We start from the raw sequence: 18,225 nt of genomic DNA, 5'->3' as shown, positions 1-18,225 counted from the left end.
TTTTCTCTTACCCCTCCTTCCTTTATTTGTAAAATATGGGGGAGGGTGGCACCCACTTTATAAGGTGGGGGTGAGGATTAAATGAGAGATTGAAAGTCAAATACTTGGTCCCCGTGCACATAAGTATTAAATAAGTACAGTTGCTACCTGCCAGTCCCCCACCTTCCTTTTTAAAAAAATAAAAAAGAAAAAAAGATTTTATTTACTTACTTACTTACTTAGGGCAAGTGTGAGAGCTAGTGGGGCGAGGGTTGGAGAGAGGGAGAGAGAGAGAATCTCAAGCAGACTCCCTGTTGAGTGAGCCCAAGGCAGGGCTTGATCTCACAACCCTGAGATTGTGACCTTAGCCGAAATGAAAAGCTGGATGCTTAACCGACAGAGCCACCCAGGCTCCCCTTTTTTCCTTTCTTTCTTTTTTTTTTTTTTTTTTTTTAAAATAATATGACCTGCTTACAACATGTCCAGATTGTAAACAGTTGCAAGACTTGGGTAGGGGGCTGGGTGGGAACTACTGAAAGATCCTTGATGGGCTAAAACTAAGGACCGCAAAGAATGAGGCAGTGACACGGGGCGGAGTTCAAGTTCAGAAACGTTGGTTATGGATGTGTAAGCTGTGTGTGTGTGTGTGTGTGTGCGTGCGCACGCGTGGTGGTTTGTGGTTTGAAATCCTGTCATTCAACAAAGGGGGGGTTTTATGTGACTAAAAGCATCACATAAATTTCTAAAAACACAACAAAACAGAAGCTCATTATTTCTCATTCTGCGCTGATAAAAATGCCAGGGTAGCTAAGGTGAGTGGAAATGATGTGGGTTGTAACCCCAGCCTCACCAGCAGAGCTGGTACGTGTCCACATAAGAAGCAATACAGGGTGGCAGCTCAGAGCATAGACTCCAGAGTCAAACCATCTGGGTTCAAAAACCGGCTTTGCCTCTTACTAAGCTCTGTGACATTGGGCAAACTATTTAACCTCTCTGTGCTGCTCACAGATAAAATGGAAATCAGAATAGCACCTCTGAAGGGTGATGCCCTGAACACAGTGCCTGGTCTCACGGGACATGCTTATATGTTAGTTTCCATCAGCGGCAGCCAAGTTAGCAAGACTTTCTGAGGCTTGGTTTTCTTACTTGTACAAGAGACATAATATGTGGCAGGACTGTTGCCAATGAAAAAGTGTAGTGAAGGTGCCTGGCACAGGTTGGTGCTTTCATGATTGAAGGAAACCAAGAGTGGCTCTTCTCAGAGCAGCCAGCCCACGCAGGGTGTGAGGGCAGAGCCCAGACTCCAGACAAGATAGGGGGGCAGGAGAGCAGCCTCAGAGTGCCCCAACCCCCATCTCTGGGGGCGATTCAACTGTGCAGGGGGAGAAGGAGGCCTGAATCAGGGCACAGGCTGCAGCCGGAGGGACTGTCATCTCAAGAAGTAGAGTGAAGAGCTTGGTGACTGATGGACAGAAGATGAGAGTCTGCTGAGGCACTTTGAACTCTAGGGCTGGGGCTGGGGTGGGGCTGGGACTAGAGCTGAGACAGGAGCTGGGACTGGGGTGAGTTTGGAGCTGGGCTGAGGGCTGGGGCTGGGGCTGGGGCTGGGATGAGGTTGTGGTTGACCCAGCTTGGCCCAGCCTCACTCTGGAAACCCCAGCTTAGGTGGTGGGATTTGGGCAGTTTTGTGAAAACCCGCCCTCCTCCAATGTGTGGGACTAGGGGAAGTTCTCACTGGCTCCATCTATTTGCTGACATGTCCCCAACAGCCTCCCTAGGGCCACATGCACACAGCCGGCCGGGACCCAGTGGGGACCACGAGGACTTTGCCCTCATCACTGGCCTTTCCCCCACTCAGTGGATGAAGTACAAGCAGGTGGTTAGTGGGGACAGGCCCATTCGTGCTGGGGTTTGAATCTGATGACTGTTTCAGTCTCTGCTTCCCAGCATGGGAAATGCAGCCACTTCCTGAGCAGTTGGGGGTCAGGGCTGAGTCTGCATCACCCCCTCCTGCTGGGCCCCAGCTGCTACACAGCCCTTCCACATCTACCCTCCACAGTTGGTCAGTTTGCTGTCGCTCTTGTGTTGCTTCCTGTGTTTGCATTGGCTTTGCCAAGTCCCTTTTGAGCATTCTAAGTGCAGAAAACATGCCTCCCCTTTGCCCTTTGTGCTCCTAGCAAAGAGACAATGTGTTCTGTGGGGAGGGTCTGTGCCAGAGCCCCATGTTCCAGCCTTGGCCGTTGGGGGGAGGCTCTGTTAAGTCCCTGCTTTTCTGGGTGACTTTGTCTCTTTGTGCATAAAATGAAAAATAACAATTAAATTGGAAGCCCTTTTTGGCCCATAACCAAGGTTTTACCCAGAAAAGGTAAAGGTAGAAAGGTAGATTAAAATAGCTTTCTCTCATTTGGTTCCAAGGTCACGCTCTCATCCTCCCCTCAAGGATTAGGGCCTCCTGAGCCTTGGATGGCACCCATGGGGAAAGAACCCAGAGATGCCACTGGCAGTTTAGGAAGGGCTGGGGAGATAGGGGAAGGGATCCAGAAGGAAGAAGAGAATAGGAAAGCCGCGAAAGGGGACAGAGTGATGGAGATGTACAGGTAAGATTCCCATCGGGGACCTAAAGGCAGCCCTCAAAGGCACCTAGCCAGAGCCTCCTGCTCCTCACGCAGAAGATGCTGCTCCTGCACAGGCCACACCAGTCGGCTGACTGCCTGCGGTGAAGTCAGGATTCAGGGGCAGTCTCAGCAGATCATAGCTGACCCCAGTGTCCCCTGAGACAGTCTCTGCCCTACCTTAGAAAAGCTGTCCTGACTCATGGGGACCTATATTTTGTCACCAGGAAACGTCCAGAGGTGGTGACGGTGACCGGATGGAAGGCACCGGTCGTGTGGGAAGGCACTTACAACAGCACCATCCTAGAAAATTATTATGCCAAACAGAAAATTACCGTGGGTTTGACAGTTTTTGCTGTTGGAAGGTAAGTGTCCCTAATAAGATCGACCTCCGCTTTTTCTTGTTTTGTTGTCAGAGTGTTTGTAAGGGGCTCCCTGGCCTCATGGAGCTGTTCCTGCCTTGTCTGAATTCTTAGATAGGAGAATGTTATAATGGGATGGTTTCCATCCCTCCTCTGCTGAGCACCCCCCCAGAGGGCTGAGAACAAAACAATAGTGAGTTAACTCCTTCCCACCTCAAAGGGAGGGTCTTGGGTTGCAGGTTAAAGTGTTCGTTCCATCCACAGAGCCTAGGGTCTGTCGCACACCCACACACATCATGGCTTTCTCTGGAAATTCCAAAAATGGCAGCTGTTGGCCCAAATGTGTATCATCCATCCTCTTACACTCTCAGACCCACGACCAAGGACAGAAGGACCTGCAGATCCAAGCATGATCCAAGACTGATCCAAGCATGGCAATTCTCCATGTCTTCCATGGCGCCTCAGGTTTTCCTTGGCCCCCAGAGATTCAGCAAGCCAGAACCTCCTCTCTAGAGGTTGGGTAGGTTCCTGTTTGGGCTTTCATTTCCTTGTTTAGAATGCCTCTTCCAAAACTACAGTCATTCTTACTTGAAATTAGTAGCCATAATATTAGTTTTCAAATGTAACATTTGAAAACTAATATAATATTATGGCTCTTTTGGAAAGTCTTTGGGTTTTGAGGAGTCAACTCACCATTTTGCTCTTTTGGAAAGTCTTTGGGTTCCCCCCGCCCCCGCCAAAACGAAAGCAAAAGTTCAATTTTCCTAGTCCCCACCCCCACCATGGGCCTCTCCTGTTCCTTTCCTGAAAACCACATGGAAAGTTGATCCCTTGGCCTTTACAAAGAGTGTTGAAGGCCCAAGTTGATTTGAGCCTCAGATCTACCTGCCGTAGGACCTAAAGGAGAGCTCTGTGAAGATCTGATGGTTCTCCTGAGACGTCCCCAACCCAGAACCCAGAAACCATCACTGTAGCCATACTAATCAAGAATGGTGACCTGGTTAGTCACCTGGGTGGCATCTCTAATAGACAAGGGTGACTCTGGAGTTTTTGACATTTTCCTCAGAAGAATCTGTAGCATTCCGAGTCAGGAGCCTATACTCAGCTCACCTAATCCCATGGCACTGGGATTATGTTAGGGATTGCTTCGCTCTTGGTGTTCCCCCAAAGAACAGAATACTGCCTATGGCTCCACAACAGCTTTACCATCCAGCTGCAACTCTGCAGAACCAAACTATAAATCACGTATCCTGGGGAAAGCCCTATGGCTCTCTGCTCTGAAGCTTGCGAGGACTGTTTGTGTGCTAGGCAGCAATAAATCCTTGTAAGAGTGGATTTGGACTTTTAAGAGGTGTGATGTTTGGTTTGTTTTCAAATAACAATGCAGGAAGCCAACAGCAGTGTTTTAATCCCTAAACAATGTTAAACCTCTAACAGCTCCCTCCCTCATCCTAGGATTGTCTCCCAAGCTTCAGAGCACAATAGATTTTTCTTAAAGTTCCAGAGTGCCCAAGAATTTCTTGGCAACCAGCCATAGAGCCATGTTGAACTCCCTGTTTATATTGCTCAGATACCTTCTTTCCATTTAAATCACCAGGACTGTAAACTCTTGGGCTTCTGGTGGCCAGCCTTAAAAGCACACTTTGTTTTGGTAGTAAAGAAAGGAAATCCGGGCAGTCACCAAAAAGCATAATGAGGTAACAGTTATGATGGCTCACAAAACTTCTTGAGCCAGCGAAAACTTCTTGATGATCAGCAAATTAAATTCAATCCACAGTCACTGAACAAAGCATGAGTCTGGGATCTACATGAGTTGTGTAAAGCCATGTGACTCCTACTTCTTCCTCCTCTCTGTGATCTTCCTGGCTTCACAAGATTGTACAGCTTGGGTTACAGAAGACACCAATATGACGTATTTGGAATAAAGACATACATAGCTAAAATATCTCCACCCACCCATTAGCGTGGCCCAAATCCAAAACACATTGTCAGTACCACATACCAAATGCTGGTGAGGATGTGGAATAACAAGCACTCTCCTTCATTACTGGTAGGAATGCAAAATGGTGCAGCCATTTTGGAAGACCATTTGGCAGATTCTTACAAGGGTAAACATAATCTTACCATATAATTCAGCAACTGCACTCCTTGTTACTTAGCCAAAAGAGTTGAAGATGTATATCTACACAAGAAAACTCCCCACAGATGTTTTTACTAGCTTTATTGATAATTGCCGAACTTGGAAACAACCAAGACATCCTTCAGTAGGTGAAAGGATAAATGAACTATGATATCTAGAATATTATCAGTGGTAAAAAGAAATGTGCTATCTCAGGCCATGCATACTTGGAGGAACCTTAATGCATGTTAACTTAGTGAAAGAAACCAATCTAAAAAGACTGCATACTGTATAATTCCAACTATATGACATTCTATGGAGATAGTGAAAAGATCAGTGATTGCCAGGGATGGGGTAGGGTTAGGGGAGAGGTGCTGATGAACAAGCAGAACACAGGAAGTTTAGGGCATTGAAAATACTCTGTATAATACCATACATAGTGATAGATACATGTCACTATACAGTTGTCCAAATCCATAGAATGTTCAACACCAAGAGTGAATCTTAATGTAAACTATGGGGTGATTATGATAGGTCAGTGAAGATTAGTGGATTGCAAGGCATGTGTCACCCCAATGCTGGATCCTGGTAGTGGGTGGGGGGGAAGCTGTGGGAAGGGAAGGGGAGCAGTGGGTTCATGGGAATTCTGTGCTCTCAGTTCAGTTTTGCCGTGAACCTAAACATGGTGTGAAAAATAAAATCAATTTTGAAAAACAAGGGAAAAAATAGTTAAACTAAGGTTAAATCAGGTTGTTTGCTCTGGTGTTAGGAGAAGTCTTACAGTGGTGGTATCTGAACGGTATATTGGTGTTTGGATAGAAGGATATCTATGCCCTGTAACCCATTCTCTGGGTCCCAGAAGAGGATACGAGAACAGTGATGATTAGGTATAATATGTCCCCAAAGGACCTAAGGGTCATGTCACTCTTGTATCCAGTAGGACAACAGCAACATTGGGTATAGTTTGAGGGAGAACTAGTGCCCCCTGATGTTGGTCAGAGGGTACAAGCTTCCAGTTACAAGATGAATAAGTTCTGGGGATCTAATGTATATCATGGTGATTATAGTTAATAATCCTGTTATTATGCACTTGAAAGTTGTTAAGAGAGTAGATCTCAGATATTCTCATCACAAAAAACAAATAGTAGTTATGTGACATGCTGTAGTGGTAATCATTTTGTAATATGCAAGTGTATCAAATCAATACTTTGTATACCTTAATGTTATACAAGTACCTAATGTTATGTCAAATACCTCAGTGAAGCTGGGGAAAAAAAAATATCAAATAGTACCCACTTTGCCTGCCCAGTCTGAACCAAGAGATAAATAAGACTAAGGGCTGAGCAAGATAGATGACGTGAAATCATGTTCATTGCAGTTAAGGTGGGTACTGGAGAATGTGGCTTCTGTCTGCAGACCCTTGGCTTCCTGATATTAAATCACTGAATTAGAAAGATCAGGTATCCAGGCTTACAGATGCAGGGTAGGGCCTGTTCTAGTACTCTCATTTCAAGGCCCCAAGCAGTTGAGAACATAGGCTCCAAGAGTGAGAGTGGTGGGTACAGGTCAGTCTTCCAACATCAGCAGGTAAGTCACTCCTCCTCCCCAAAGTGGAGCGATTGAATGGTGGAAAGCAGCGAGGAATGTTGCCCTAGCAGATGTGGAAAACACATGTCTGGGATAGGGAAGATCATTCCTCCCCTACACTGCCAAACGCAGACAAGATCATTGGAAGAGCATGGAGTCTCCTGTGCAGATCCCAGCGGTTACATTTGTCCCATTCTTCTTTGTTTCAGATACATTGAGCATTACTTGGAGGAGTTCTTAGTATCTGCCAATAGGTACTTCATGGTTGGCCACAAAGTCATATTTTACATCATGGTGGACGACGTCTCCAGGATACCCTTGATAGAGCTGGGTCCTCTGCGTTCCTTCAAAGTGTTTGAGATCAAGCCTGAGAAGAGGTGGCAGGACATCAGCATGATGCGTATGAAAACCATTGGGGAGCACATTGTGGCCCACATCCAACATGAAGTGGACTTCCTCTTCTGCATGGACGTGGACCAGGTCTTCCAAGATAGCTTTGGAGTGGAGACGCTCGGCCACTCGGTGGCTCAGCTGCAGGCCTGGTGGTACAAGGCAGACCCCGACGAGTTTACCTACGAGAGGCGGAAGGAGTCTGCAGCCTACATTCCATTCGGCCAAGGGGATTTTTATTACCACGCAGCTATCTTTGGAGGCACACCCATTCAGGTCCTAAACATCACCCAGGAGTGCTTCAAGGGAATCCTCCAGGACAAGAAAAATGACATAGAAGCCGAGTGGCATGATGAAAGCCACCTAAATAAGTATTTCCTTCTCAACAAACCCACTAAAATCTTATCCCCAGAATACTGCTGGGATTATCACATAGGCCTGCCTTCGGATATTAAGACTGTCAAGATATCTTGGCAGACAAAAGAATATAATTTGGTTAGGAATAATATCTGACTTTAAACTGTGCTGGTAGGCTTCTGAATTTGAGAGAGTATGATTCTGGCAACTTTCTCAGAAGAGTAACACTTAACTTTTAAACAATACTAACAAAACACCAACACTGCAAATACTTACTCTTCTTCCTTGTAACTTTGAACTTCACTGTATGGGAGAATGAACCTATGGTAATCAGGTGTAAATTCCCAGTGATTTCTTATTTATGCTGGGTTTGGGGGAAATACAAAAAAAATTTTTTTTTTTTTTACACAGGCAAAGAAAAAGCCAGAAACCCTCTGCACATGCCAGATAACATACTGGGGAAAAAAGGTGCTAAGGAAGTGTTTAGCCACAAGATACAATTGTGAGGGGTCAGCTCCTCAACTTCAGTGTCCTTGCTGAGTTGCTCAGCAGCAGAACCTGAGGAAGGACATAGTCAGTCCCCGCTGGCAATCCTTGGATGGTTTCAGGAGCAGACTGCTTCAGGCCATTGGCTGTCCATGTTCTTTTCCCATAAGGAAAATGTCATTTGGCTTCTGTACAGAAGATTGGTGGAGAATTCCCAGTGGATAGCATGGTGGTGAAGGTTTGGAATCCCAGGATATGTGAATGAGCCAATGGGGGCTCAGCATGGAGTTTAAACAGGCTCATAGTGAGTTTGCCGTGAAGTGGCAGAGGGTGGGAAAAGAGGCTGGTCACTGTAGGCCACCTCTGAGGGGCACAGGGCATGGGGCTGGTGCTTAAACACAGCGCGGATCCAGGCGCTGTGTGGGAGGCTGTGTGGGAGGCCCTGCAGGCCATCTCCAGCCTCCTCAGACCCACAGCGACGGGTCTGAGGCCATGCGGTGGTGGCCTTGCATGGAGATGCTTCTCCTTTGGCCCAAGTCACATTCAGTCTGCTAGACTCTGCTGCTTGTGTCCTCAGTTCTGTGGCCAGAGCTTTGAAGTAGATGGTGACAGAGTAGGCAAAGGCCCACAGTGGACTAAAGAGGCTGGCAAAGAGTTCAACTTCCCAAATCTGGGCTGCATGACAGCTAGTCATCACCATGCCCGGCCTCCGCCTGCTCGAACCCTCAGGGCCCCCCAGCCCATCATGCCCCAGAGTGGAGGGCTGACATCCAGGAGTAGACCAGATTGGAAAAACCCTCCCATCAAGCAACCTCTTGTTTTCCCCTGCCCCATCTTCACTAAAGCAGTGTAACAACCAGAATAACAACAGTGAATAAAATCTGCTTCATATCAGAAGCAGAGGGGATGGCAGTGGGAGACCCCATCCTCATGACTGAACAGCTTAACATGCAGTCCCCTTCTCTAAGAGAAGCTCTGAAATCCTACATATTATTTAAAGTTAAGTGATGCAGTGTCAAGGAAGTTGGGAGGCAACATCTACATAGGCAGGAATATTTATAGTTGGCATGTATTCCAGTTTGGGTCATTGTGTTTCCATTTTTAAGTAATGGATTTGAAGAACCACTGCCCTGGCTCCGTGGTGGGCACAGCGGGCTTATGTGATCCAAATAAAACCCACATTTTTTTTTCCTACCATTTCACTGTGCCTCCTGCTCTTCAGTCCTTGCCAAAAAAATCTCACAACCCGGCAAAACCAAACCAAATCGACAAAGTCCTGAAGAAGCGGACTTCGTGAAAGAAAATGAAGGCCACACGTCAGGGTGCTGCCTCTCTCCAGGATTCAAGTTTTCCGGGATCCCTTCTGGAGTAGGGACAGTTGAGCATTTACGTTCTACACCAAAGAAATGCCCTATCTTAAAAGATTAGGGGAAGGGAATCTTGATTTCCTTTTGTTTGTTTAAGTTTAAATTTAAACATTAAAAAAATAATAAAATTCCTGATTCACAGTTGAATAAATTATTTTCTCAGTAGATTCTGGTCTGGTCATGGATTGTGCACTTCTCCCAAAGACGTTCAGAATCGTCCATGATACAAATTTTACATTCTTAGACTCCAAAAAGTCCCAAGGTCTTTCTAAAAACACATACACTATTAAGAAGATAGGATATGGTTGAGAGTCCCAAACTTTCAAAACAACAAATGCTTATGGAGAGCTTTTCCAAAGTGGGGCATTGAAGTAATTAACTCCCCGTGGAGGAACCAGAAAGAAAAGGCTCCCCCCTGAAGCCTAGGGCGGGACAGGGCAGAGGGAGAAAACAATGTCATAATACATCTGGGGGTTGTTAGTCTTGACCTCTGGGGAATATATATGGCCAAGGGGCTCTGGGAAAAGGCTAGATTTCCAGCAAAGTCAGGGCTGGTGGATTTGTAATAAATAGAAAGATGAAAAGTGACAAGACTGAGGGAGTGAGGTACACTACATTTACAACAGGGCATTGTTCTGTCATTAGAATTATTTTCATTTTATAGATGAGCAAAGTGATGTTCAGAAAGGTTAGGCACCTGGCTAGGAAATAGCCAAGTGGAGGCTCAGACCAGAGAAGCCAACAAGGACAGATGTGTCAACACCATACATCTGAAGGACCATGTTTTATATCAAGGAAAAGACAGCTTTATAGAAGGATCTCATAAAGGGGTATTTTTGCCATAAGAGTTAATATTTTAAAAACTCGTTATGTCTCCAAGCCTGTTATATTATTTCCCACTTTTTGTACTAAACCTGCCCTAAATGCATTAGTTAAAATGGATCATGTAAAAAAAATAAATAAAAGACTATGATCATTTTTATCCTTTTTTCATGCATGCAGGGCTAATTCAAGTCCTGTGGGCACACACTAGCTGTTGTGCCAAGGCAGGTGCCACGGAGGGTACGATTGGGCAGGGCAGGTGGAAGGGACAGCCACACCTCCACCTTCCACTCCACCTCTGATCTGCGGGTCACATGCAGCTGGAAGGGGACACATTTCTTTAAGCCCCGAAGGGCCTTACTTCTCTTGTCCTTCTTGAAATGATGCATCATTGATGTCTCCTAGCCAAAGTCACCTTGTGATTTACCAATAAGGGAATCATAGTTACGGCAATACTTGAAGGTATTTATTAAACGCACTATTTGTTATATGTGCCTTGTGTAAGTGAATAATAGGCACAATAGCATAGTAACGGGTGAAAGGTCATAAAAAGCATGATTGCATCATATATAATGCATAATTTTTAAGGCGAGAAAACAGGGTGTAGTGAGGATCCATTGCCCAAAGCCTCAGATCTTTAAGGGTGCCGACTAGAATTCAGACCCAGGATGATCTGTCTGTACATCCTTTGCTCTTTTCAGAGCTCCTGTCTGCTTCCCTCACTCTTTCACATATGTGCAAGCGTGTACAGATGCGCACACACGCATTTTAGCCACCTTGTTTTTGAAATTTGAGGACACCGGAGGAATCACTACCAAAAGCTCTCAATTCCTTTATTAAGAATTAGGAACTTAGTAGACCAAAAACTCTCAGAATGCAGGTCTAAAGCCATCATCTAGTGCCATGTTGGAGAAGTGGACAAATGAAACGTGAGCAATACGGGGTCCAGGGACGCATAGAGGAAGGGGGGAGAAGCTGCCTCAGAGGGGCTGACTCTGAGCTTTGAAAGAAGCAGGTGACTGAGGAGTGGAGCTGGAAGGAGATTTCAGAGGGAGGAGCAGATGTAAAGCACAGAGGGCTGCCTTCCCAGATCGTGCTGGGGCCTTGGTACCGGCTGAAATGAGCTGGCAGAGCCTGCGTGGAAAGCAATAAAGACCATGTGAGCACTTTGGCTGGTTGAGGACTCCACATCTGCCTGGCATTTGTGGCTCTCTTTCTCCCCTCCCAGCAATACCTGGGTGCTTTGGTGGAGCAAGGGATCCAGACTAAGCAAATCAACACTTTCCATCCCCTTGGTGGCAACAATTGATTTGGGGATGGGCAGGTGACCTAAAGTAGTCCACTCAAAGTGAATCTCAGGTCCTTTCAGGAAATGAGGAAGCATGTAGTATTAGGTGCTTGACCACAGGAAGGTCAGCCTTAGGATGGAACTGACAATAGGACAGGAGGAGCAGGGAGGCTGAAGGAAACACAGTCCTTGATGACAAGTCTAAGTTGCTGTCTCCAGCCTTACCTGAAGCCTGCACTGCCTGTGGGCTTTTCAAATGTGTATGTGTTCCATTATTAAGTCAGTTGGACTTAAAACTGAAAAATACCCCATTGAACCCTTCTAGATGTGTTAGCTCCTGAAGGGCAGGTCGACAGTCCTAGCCCCCAACTACATCTCAGAGGTGCTGCTTAACTCATACCTACTTAATGAATGGAGGAAGGAATCATCATATCAACGCCCATCATGCTTAATAAGAAGTGGTTGTTTTTCGCTTAAAATTTTTAAGTTTTGGTTGTGGACTCTATGTCCTACCACAAAGTGGATGCTTTCGTATCTGGCACCTGGAACATCTCCCCCTGTGTGTAGTACATAACATGAGGACTTAGGAATTGCAGCCTGGGCTTCAGGCTCGAACCTGGGGCCGTAACCTACTGTGTTGCACAGGACAGCCCCCGCAATAATGATCTGGCTCAAAACGTCAGTAGTGATGAGGTTGAGAAATGGTGGTGTAACGTTCCTTTGAACTTCATTAAGGAAGAAACACTAGGGAGTCGACATGCAGAATACCCAACTCCTGTCCCCTAGGAACAGTCCCTGATGGGTGTCAAGAGCTTTAAACTCGCCTCTTACACCTGTAACATTCACAGCTAAGACAGAAGTATTTCCCTATTCTGGACACCAGACGGCAGGGATTTCCAAAGATTGCACGTCTCCAAAGCAAGTACAGTGCTTAAACACATTCCTCTCTGGGTCTGCTAAAGACCACACATTTGTAGAAATAGATGTGAATAAACGAAAATAGCTATAAATATCTAAAGAATGTGGCTGTAAAAGATCAGCCAAAGTTAGAACATATTTTTAGTGAACTGACTGTAACTGTTCAGAATAAGACGTGGTTATGCCAGCTAGGTATTTTAGTTACAAATATTTTTATTGCTGGGGTGCCACGGTGGCTCAGTTGGTTGGGTGTCTGATTTAGGCTCAGCCATGATCTTAGTGTCTTGGAGTCAAGCCCTGCATCAGGCTCTGTGCTCATCAGGGAGTCTGCTGTCCCTCTCCCTCTGCACCCCTCCCTACCATGCACATGCCTGCCTCTCTCTCAAATAAATAAAATCTTAAAAAATATATTTTTGATTGCAAGGAACAGGCATCCTCCTTGAGCTGTCTAAATCTGAAAGGGAGATTTTTGGGAATCTCTTTTTTGGGAGGGAAAGTTCAACTAAATAAAAGGGAGATTTGATAACCAGACACTAGTATACTGAAGCTGGTTTATTCCCGGCTCCCTGTGCAGTGAGTGACTTTACTGTGATAGTTTGATATGGGCTATACTGAGAATACTGACACCATGGGAATCAGTACACGCTAGAAATCAGGGCTTCCCCCCCCCCCTTCCTTTCTTTTCCATTTTTCTTTTTTAGGACTTGGTGCATAAAAATTTTCCAGGCCATGAGCAAGAGCCAGGGAAGTTCTATCTAAAGGCTTCAACAGCTAAAAATTGTGAACTTTCCCCAGGGGTCTGTCAATATGGCTCAGCCCCAACTATTTCCAGGCTCAGGGTTTCTTCCTTCAAAACTTTTACATTCCTGGAAAAGAAAATGCAAACAGCACAGCATCCACTCCTGCTCCCAGCTGCTGTGCTATGGGGCAGGCTTAACTGGAGGGTTGACTGCACTGTGGGGCAGTTCTCAGAGAAGGACATATCGTGAGCTGGGTAGATGCCTCTCACAGTATCTACCGCACTGTCTAGTCGTCAATCACTGTCTAGTCGTCAATCACTTCTTCCCATGTACCTAAAATATTCCCTGCTACCATGATCTAAAAACATGCTACACTACTGTAGCACATCCCCCTCTCCTAAGAGCAGACCACAGAATCCAGAGATAACATCAGAAGGCCAAGCTTCTCAGAGTCTACTGTCTCCTTTGGTTCCTTAGAGAACACATCTGACTATTCAGCAATCTGTACAGTAAATGGTAAGCTTAGCTCACACCCAAAACACACTAGAGTCAGTGGTGAGACACAAGGAAAAAAGAGGGAAAAAATTATAGTAACCCCTATTTAAAAGAAGGAAACAGGAGCGCCTGGGTTGTTCAGGGGGTTAAAGCCTCTGCCTTCGGCCCCGGTCGTGATCCCAGGGTTCTGGGATTGAGACCCACATCGGGCTCTCTGCTCGGCAGGGAGCCCGCTTCCTCCTCTCTTTCTGCCTGCTTCTCTGCCTGCTTGTGATCTCTGTCTGTCAGATAATTGGATAAAATCTTTAAAAAAAAAAAAAAAAAGAAGAAGAAGAAGAAGAAGGAAACAATGGTTATCTGCTCAAGAGGCATTTCCTTGAGTCTGCTATAAGTATCCCATCAGGGCTAGGTGCAGTCTATCCATCATTTCATTCTACTGTGGATTCTCTGAACTATGTAAGATAGGATTGGTCATGTGTCAGGGCAACAGGCCTGCAAGCTGAACCAGCTGGAGAGCTTTCTCTTGTCCAGGATCCCACTGAAGCTTTTATATTATCAGGTAAATGGGATCAACGTGTATGGGGCACTGCCTCCAAAATCCAAAGTAGCCCATAGGACTTATACCTCTCTCTTAGTTGTAGGGGGTATACAGCCCTGGTTCTCAAACTTGGGTGCACCCTAGAACTACCTGAAGAGCTAACATTGATGCCTGGTTCTGACCCCACAGATTCTGATTGAACTGGATGGGCATTAGGACTTCTAAAAGCTTCCCAGGTAGAGAAGGTTCCAGGAACATTGTGGAATTGGAAGCACCAGGCATTTGTCTCCCTGCCTAGACAATGATTGCACTTGCAGAATCTAACAATTTTGGAACTCCAGAGTCTATCAAAGGTGAGAAACTTCCAAGGAAGGGCTTGGATGGTACATTAAGGTTAACTTTGGTCAATTTCAGCTCTTAGCACAGAAGCAGCCACCCATTCTCCACTCCAGCCATGTGGCAGGCAGTTGTGCACATGTTCCTGGCATCTTGGGGGACCCAGAAAGAGCAAAAGGGACCCTGTCCTCCGCATATCAGGGATCTGTGCTCCAATCACAAACTGTAGATTAAGATCACAGAGATGAGTCAGAGGCAGGCAGCTGTAGCTGTTGCTCTTCCCAAATTGTTGCAAGACCCTCCCCCTTCAGCTGAAGAGACCGCCCAGGGATTTAAAGGACCAGCACTCTTTTTCTCTCTTTTCATTTTTCTCTTTTCCTCTTTTGGGAGCCAGAGTGGAAGATTCCATAATGACTACATAAATGGGAACATAAGTAAGTGATCATGCATGCCCAGGGATAGGCTCAGAAAAGACCTCAAAAGACCTTAAATTTGTATCTTATCCTGATTCTTGGCACAGAGACAGCCTACAACAATCAAAAAAGCAAAAACAATAAATGAAAACAACAACAAAATACAGTTAACCCTGGAGAAAAAAGATAATTGACTTCCAGAGTTATCACAGTATTAGATTTAAATGTCCAGTTTTCAACAACAACAACAACAACAAATCACAAGGCATACAAAGAAACAGAAAAGTATGGCTCATGCAAAGGAAAAATAAATAAACAGAAAACTATTCCTGAAAAAGTCCTGATGGCAGATGTACTAGACAAAGGCAACTGTCAACAGTGCTCAAAGAACCAAAAGAAGACATGGGTAAAGTCAAGAAAATGACGTACGAACAAAGTGGAAATAATCAAAGAGAAAAACCGAAAGAGAAACCAAAAAGAGATTCTGGAGCTGCAAGCTACAATAACTAAAATGAAAAATTCATTAGAGGGAGTCAAAGGCAGATTTGAGCAGGTGAAAGGAAGAGTTAGCGACCTGGAAGATATATGACAATAAATATGGAGTTTGAGGAACAGAAAGTAAAAAGACACAAGAAAAGTGAACAGAGCCTAACAGACATGGGGCACCATCAAGTTGAGCACATACACATTGGGGGCATCACAGAAGGGGAAGAGAAGGAGAATATAAGAAGAAATAATGCTGAAGACATCCCAAGCTTGACGAGAGAGATGAATGTAAACATCCAAGAAGTTCAACCAGCTCCAGGTAAGAGGAACTGAAGATGCACACTGAGACACATTGTTATCAAACTTCTGAAAAATAAAGATAAAGACAAAGAGAATCTTGAGGACAGCAAGAGAGAAATGACTCATCACATATGAGGGATCCACCATAAGATACTGGCAGATTTCTTGTCAGAAACCTTGGAAGTCAGAAAGGGGTCTTCCAGAGTGAAATGAAAGGACACTAGATAGTAACTCAGAGCAGCATGGAAAAATAAAAGTAAATACATGGGGGCACCTGCATGGCTCAGTGCGTTAAAGCCTCTGCCTTCGGCTCAGGTCATGATCCCAGGGTCCTGGGATCAAGCCCCACATCGGGCTCTCTGCTCAGCAGGGAGCTTGCTTCCTCCTCTCTCTCTGCCTGCCTCTCTGCCTACTTGTGATCTCTCCGTGTCAAATAAATAAATAAAATCTTAAAAAAAAAAAAAAGTAAATACATGGGCAATTACAAAAACTAGTATTGTAACAACGGTTTGTAACTCTAGCTTTTGTTTCCTATGTTACTTAAGAGACTAAAACACTTTTTAATTTACTAGTCTAAAAGCTAGTGTTATAACTTCAGTTTGTAACTTCAAATTTTGTTTACTACGTATTTAAAGAGGCTAATGCATTTAAAAGAATTGCTAGTTCATGGTTTTTGGGCATACCATGCAATTTCGTGATATCAGCCATCACAAAGGATGGAGACAGAGGTGTAAAGGAACATAGTTTTGGTATGTTATTGAAGTTAAGATGGTATCAATTCTAATTTAAGTGTTACAATTTCAGTATGTTCACTGTAATCCCCATGATAACCACAAAGAAATGAGCTATAGAATATACACAAAAGGAAATGCAAAAAGAATTTAAGTATTTCGCTACAAAGAATAAACTAAACATAAAAGAAGACAGTAATGCAGAAAATGAAAAGCAACAACAATCAAAAAAGGCCCTAAGGCATATAGAAAACAAAAAGCAAAATGACAGAAGTCTCTCCTTACAGTAATTGCATAAAGGTTAGACCTTTATTCTTATGGCTAGGATGTCCAAGGTCATGGAAAACACCTACCTAAGTGACTAAATAAATATTTCTTTCTATTCCCTTTTTTTTTTTTTAAGATTTTATTTATTTATTTGACAGACAAAGAGATCACAAGCAGGCAGAGAGGCAGGAGAGAGGAGGAAGCAGGCTCCCCGCTGAGCAGAGAGCCCGATGTGGGGCTCGATCCCAGGACCCTGAGATCATGACCTGAGCTGAAGTCAGTAGCTTTAACCCACTGAGCCACCCAGGCGCCCCTCTATTCCCTTTTTTTAAAAAAATCCTTGTGTTGTTTCCCTATTTACTGTAACCTTACCTTCTTAATAGTAAGCCATCTCAAATACTTCCTGAGGGTAGATGGGCTTTAAAACAGACTTTCAATATTATTATGCCTGTTCATGCCTCACCATCTTATTTGTCCAACCACAGGATACTGCACCCCCAGGCTTCCCACTCTTTCCCCTCCTCCGGAATGCCCCCAGCTTGGGGACACTATCATAATGACACAGTGTGGAAACTTCAGCATGTCGGTGGCTAAGGTGGCTTCTGATTGTAGTTTAAATGTAAATGGATTTTCATTTCCTCTCTTTTTCACATAAGATGATTTACATTGATCTATCTTTCATTTCACTGAAATGAAATTTCTTCTATAGTATACAGTCTGTTTATAAGCCCATCCACTAAAATCCTTACTTCAAATACAGTACTTTCAAAATTCCAGAATGTCCATTTTTAAAGTTTTCCTCTGTTTATTTGTTTTGACCAAGTTTTCCATTAAATCCTCAGCCATTTTTATAATAGTTGCTTTAAAGTCCTTGTTTACCATTTTCAGCATCTGACTTACATTGAGGTTTCATTCTCTTCACTATGGGTCACATATTCCTGTTTCTTTGCATGTCTAGGAACTTTTCCAAAATGTATACCTGACATTATAGATAACAGGTAGAGACTATGGATTCTGTTAGTTTCTCTAAAGAGTGCTGAGTTTTGTTTGGACAGATAGTTAAGTGGGCTGGACTCAAATTCCAAATTCCATTTATCCTGCAGGGGGCATGGGTGGAAATTGCCCAATTTCAGATGTTGTTATTTCCTAGTTTCCCTAGTTTTCCTATGCATGGGCAATTTAGTTGTCATCCAGGTGTTAAGTCAGAGTTTCTGTGCAGATTTTGGGGCACCCCATTCTGTGTTTTCCTTTCTGGGATTTTCTATATTACTTTTCAACCTCCTTTACATCTAGCAATTTCATCCTCCAACCCCTCAAGCCTTTCTCTGTGAGTTCTAGCCACACAACTCTGTGAATTGGGAGGTAGCCTCAGATGAAAAGTTGTATAAATGTAGATTTTACCATATACACTTACCTCCTTTCAAGGATCAATCTGGCTTTGTTCCATCTCTTTTGTCTTCAAATCATTTTATTTCATTTTTATTTTATTTTCCCTTCCAAGACTTACAATTGTCATCTATGGGAGCATTGGTCTGGTATGATCTATTTTCCTATGACTCAAAACATTCTAATTCTGTATTAATTTAATTTCATTATCCTCCTTCACCACCCCCCATTTTTCTCCTAGGAAGA

General features: G+C 44.3%; 1 protein-coding gene and 1 long non-coding RNA gene across 5 annotated transcripts in view; one reads left to right on the top strand and one right to left on the bottom strand.

Annotated features, from left to right (window-relative positions):
• Positions 1-9,424, top strand: part of GGTA1 (glycoprotein alpha-galactosyltransferase 1 (inactive)) — a 54,262-nt gene extending 44,838 nt beyond the window's left edge. For all 4 annotated transcript variants that reach the window (XM_082695343.1, XM_082695344.1, XM_082695345.1 and 1 more), the window contains 2 exons: positions 2,819-2,956; positions 6,869-9,424. In XM_082695343.1, coding sequence (XP_082551469.1) covers positions 2,819-2,956; positions 6,869-7,562 — 832 coding nt within the window. In that variant the 3' untranslated portion in view covers positions 7,563-9,424. The remainder of the gene's footprint in view (positions 1-2,818; positions 2,957-6,868) is intronic.
• LOC309846437 overlaps positions 1-18,225 on the bottom strand; it is a 112,735-nt gene that overhangs the window by 19,749 nt on the left and 74,761 nt on the right. The gene's annotated exons all lie outside the window — the stretch shown is intronic.

The sequence above is a fragment of the Mustela nivalis genome, assembly GCF_964662115.1.
Source record: "Mustela nivalis genome assembly, chromosome: 13".
Classification (NCBI taxonomy): Eukaryota; Metazoa; Chordata; class Mammalia; order Carnivora; family Mustelidae; genus Mustela; species Mustela nivalis.
The sequence above is the reverse complement of the archived record's forward strand: the minus strand, read 5'-3'. Positions and strand labels throughout refer to the sequence as shown.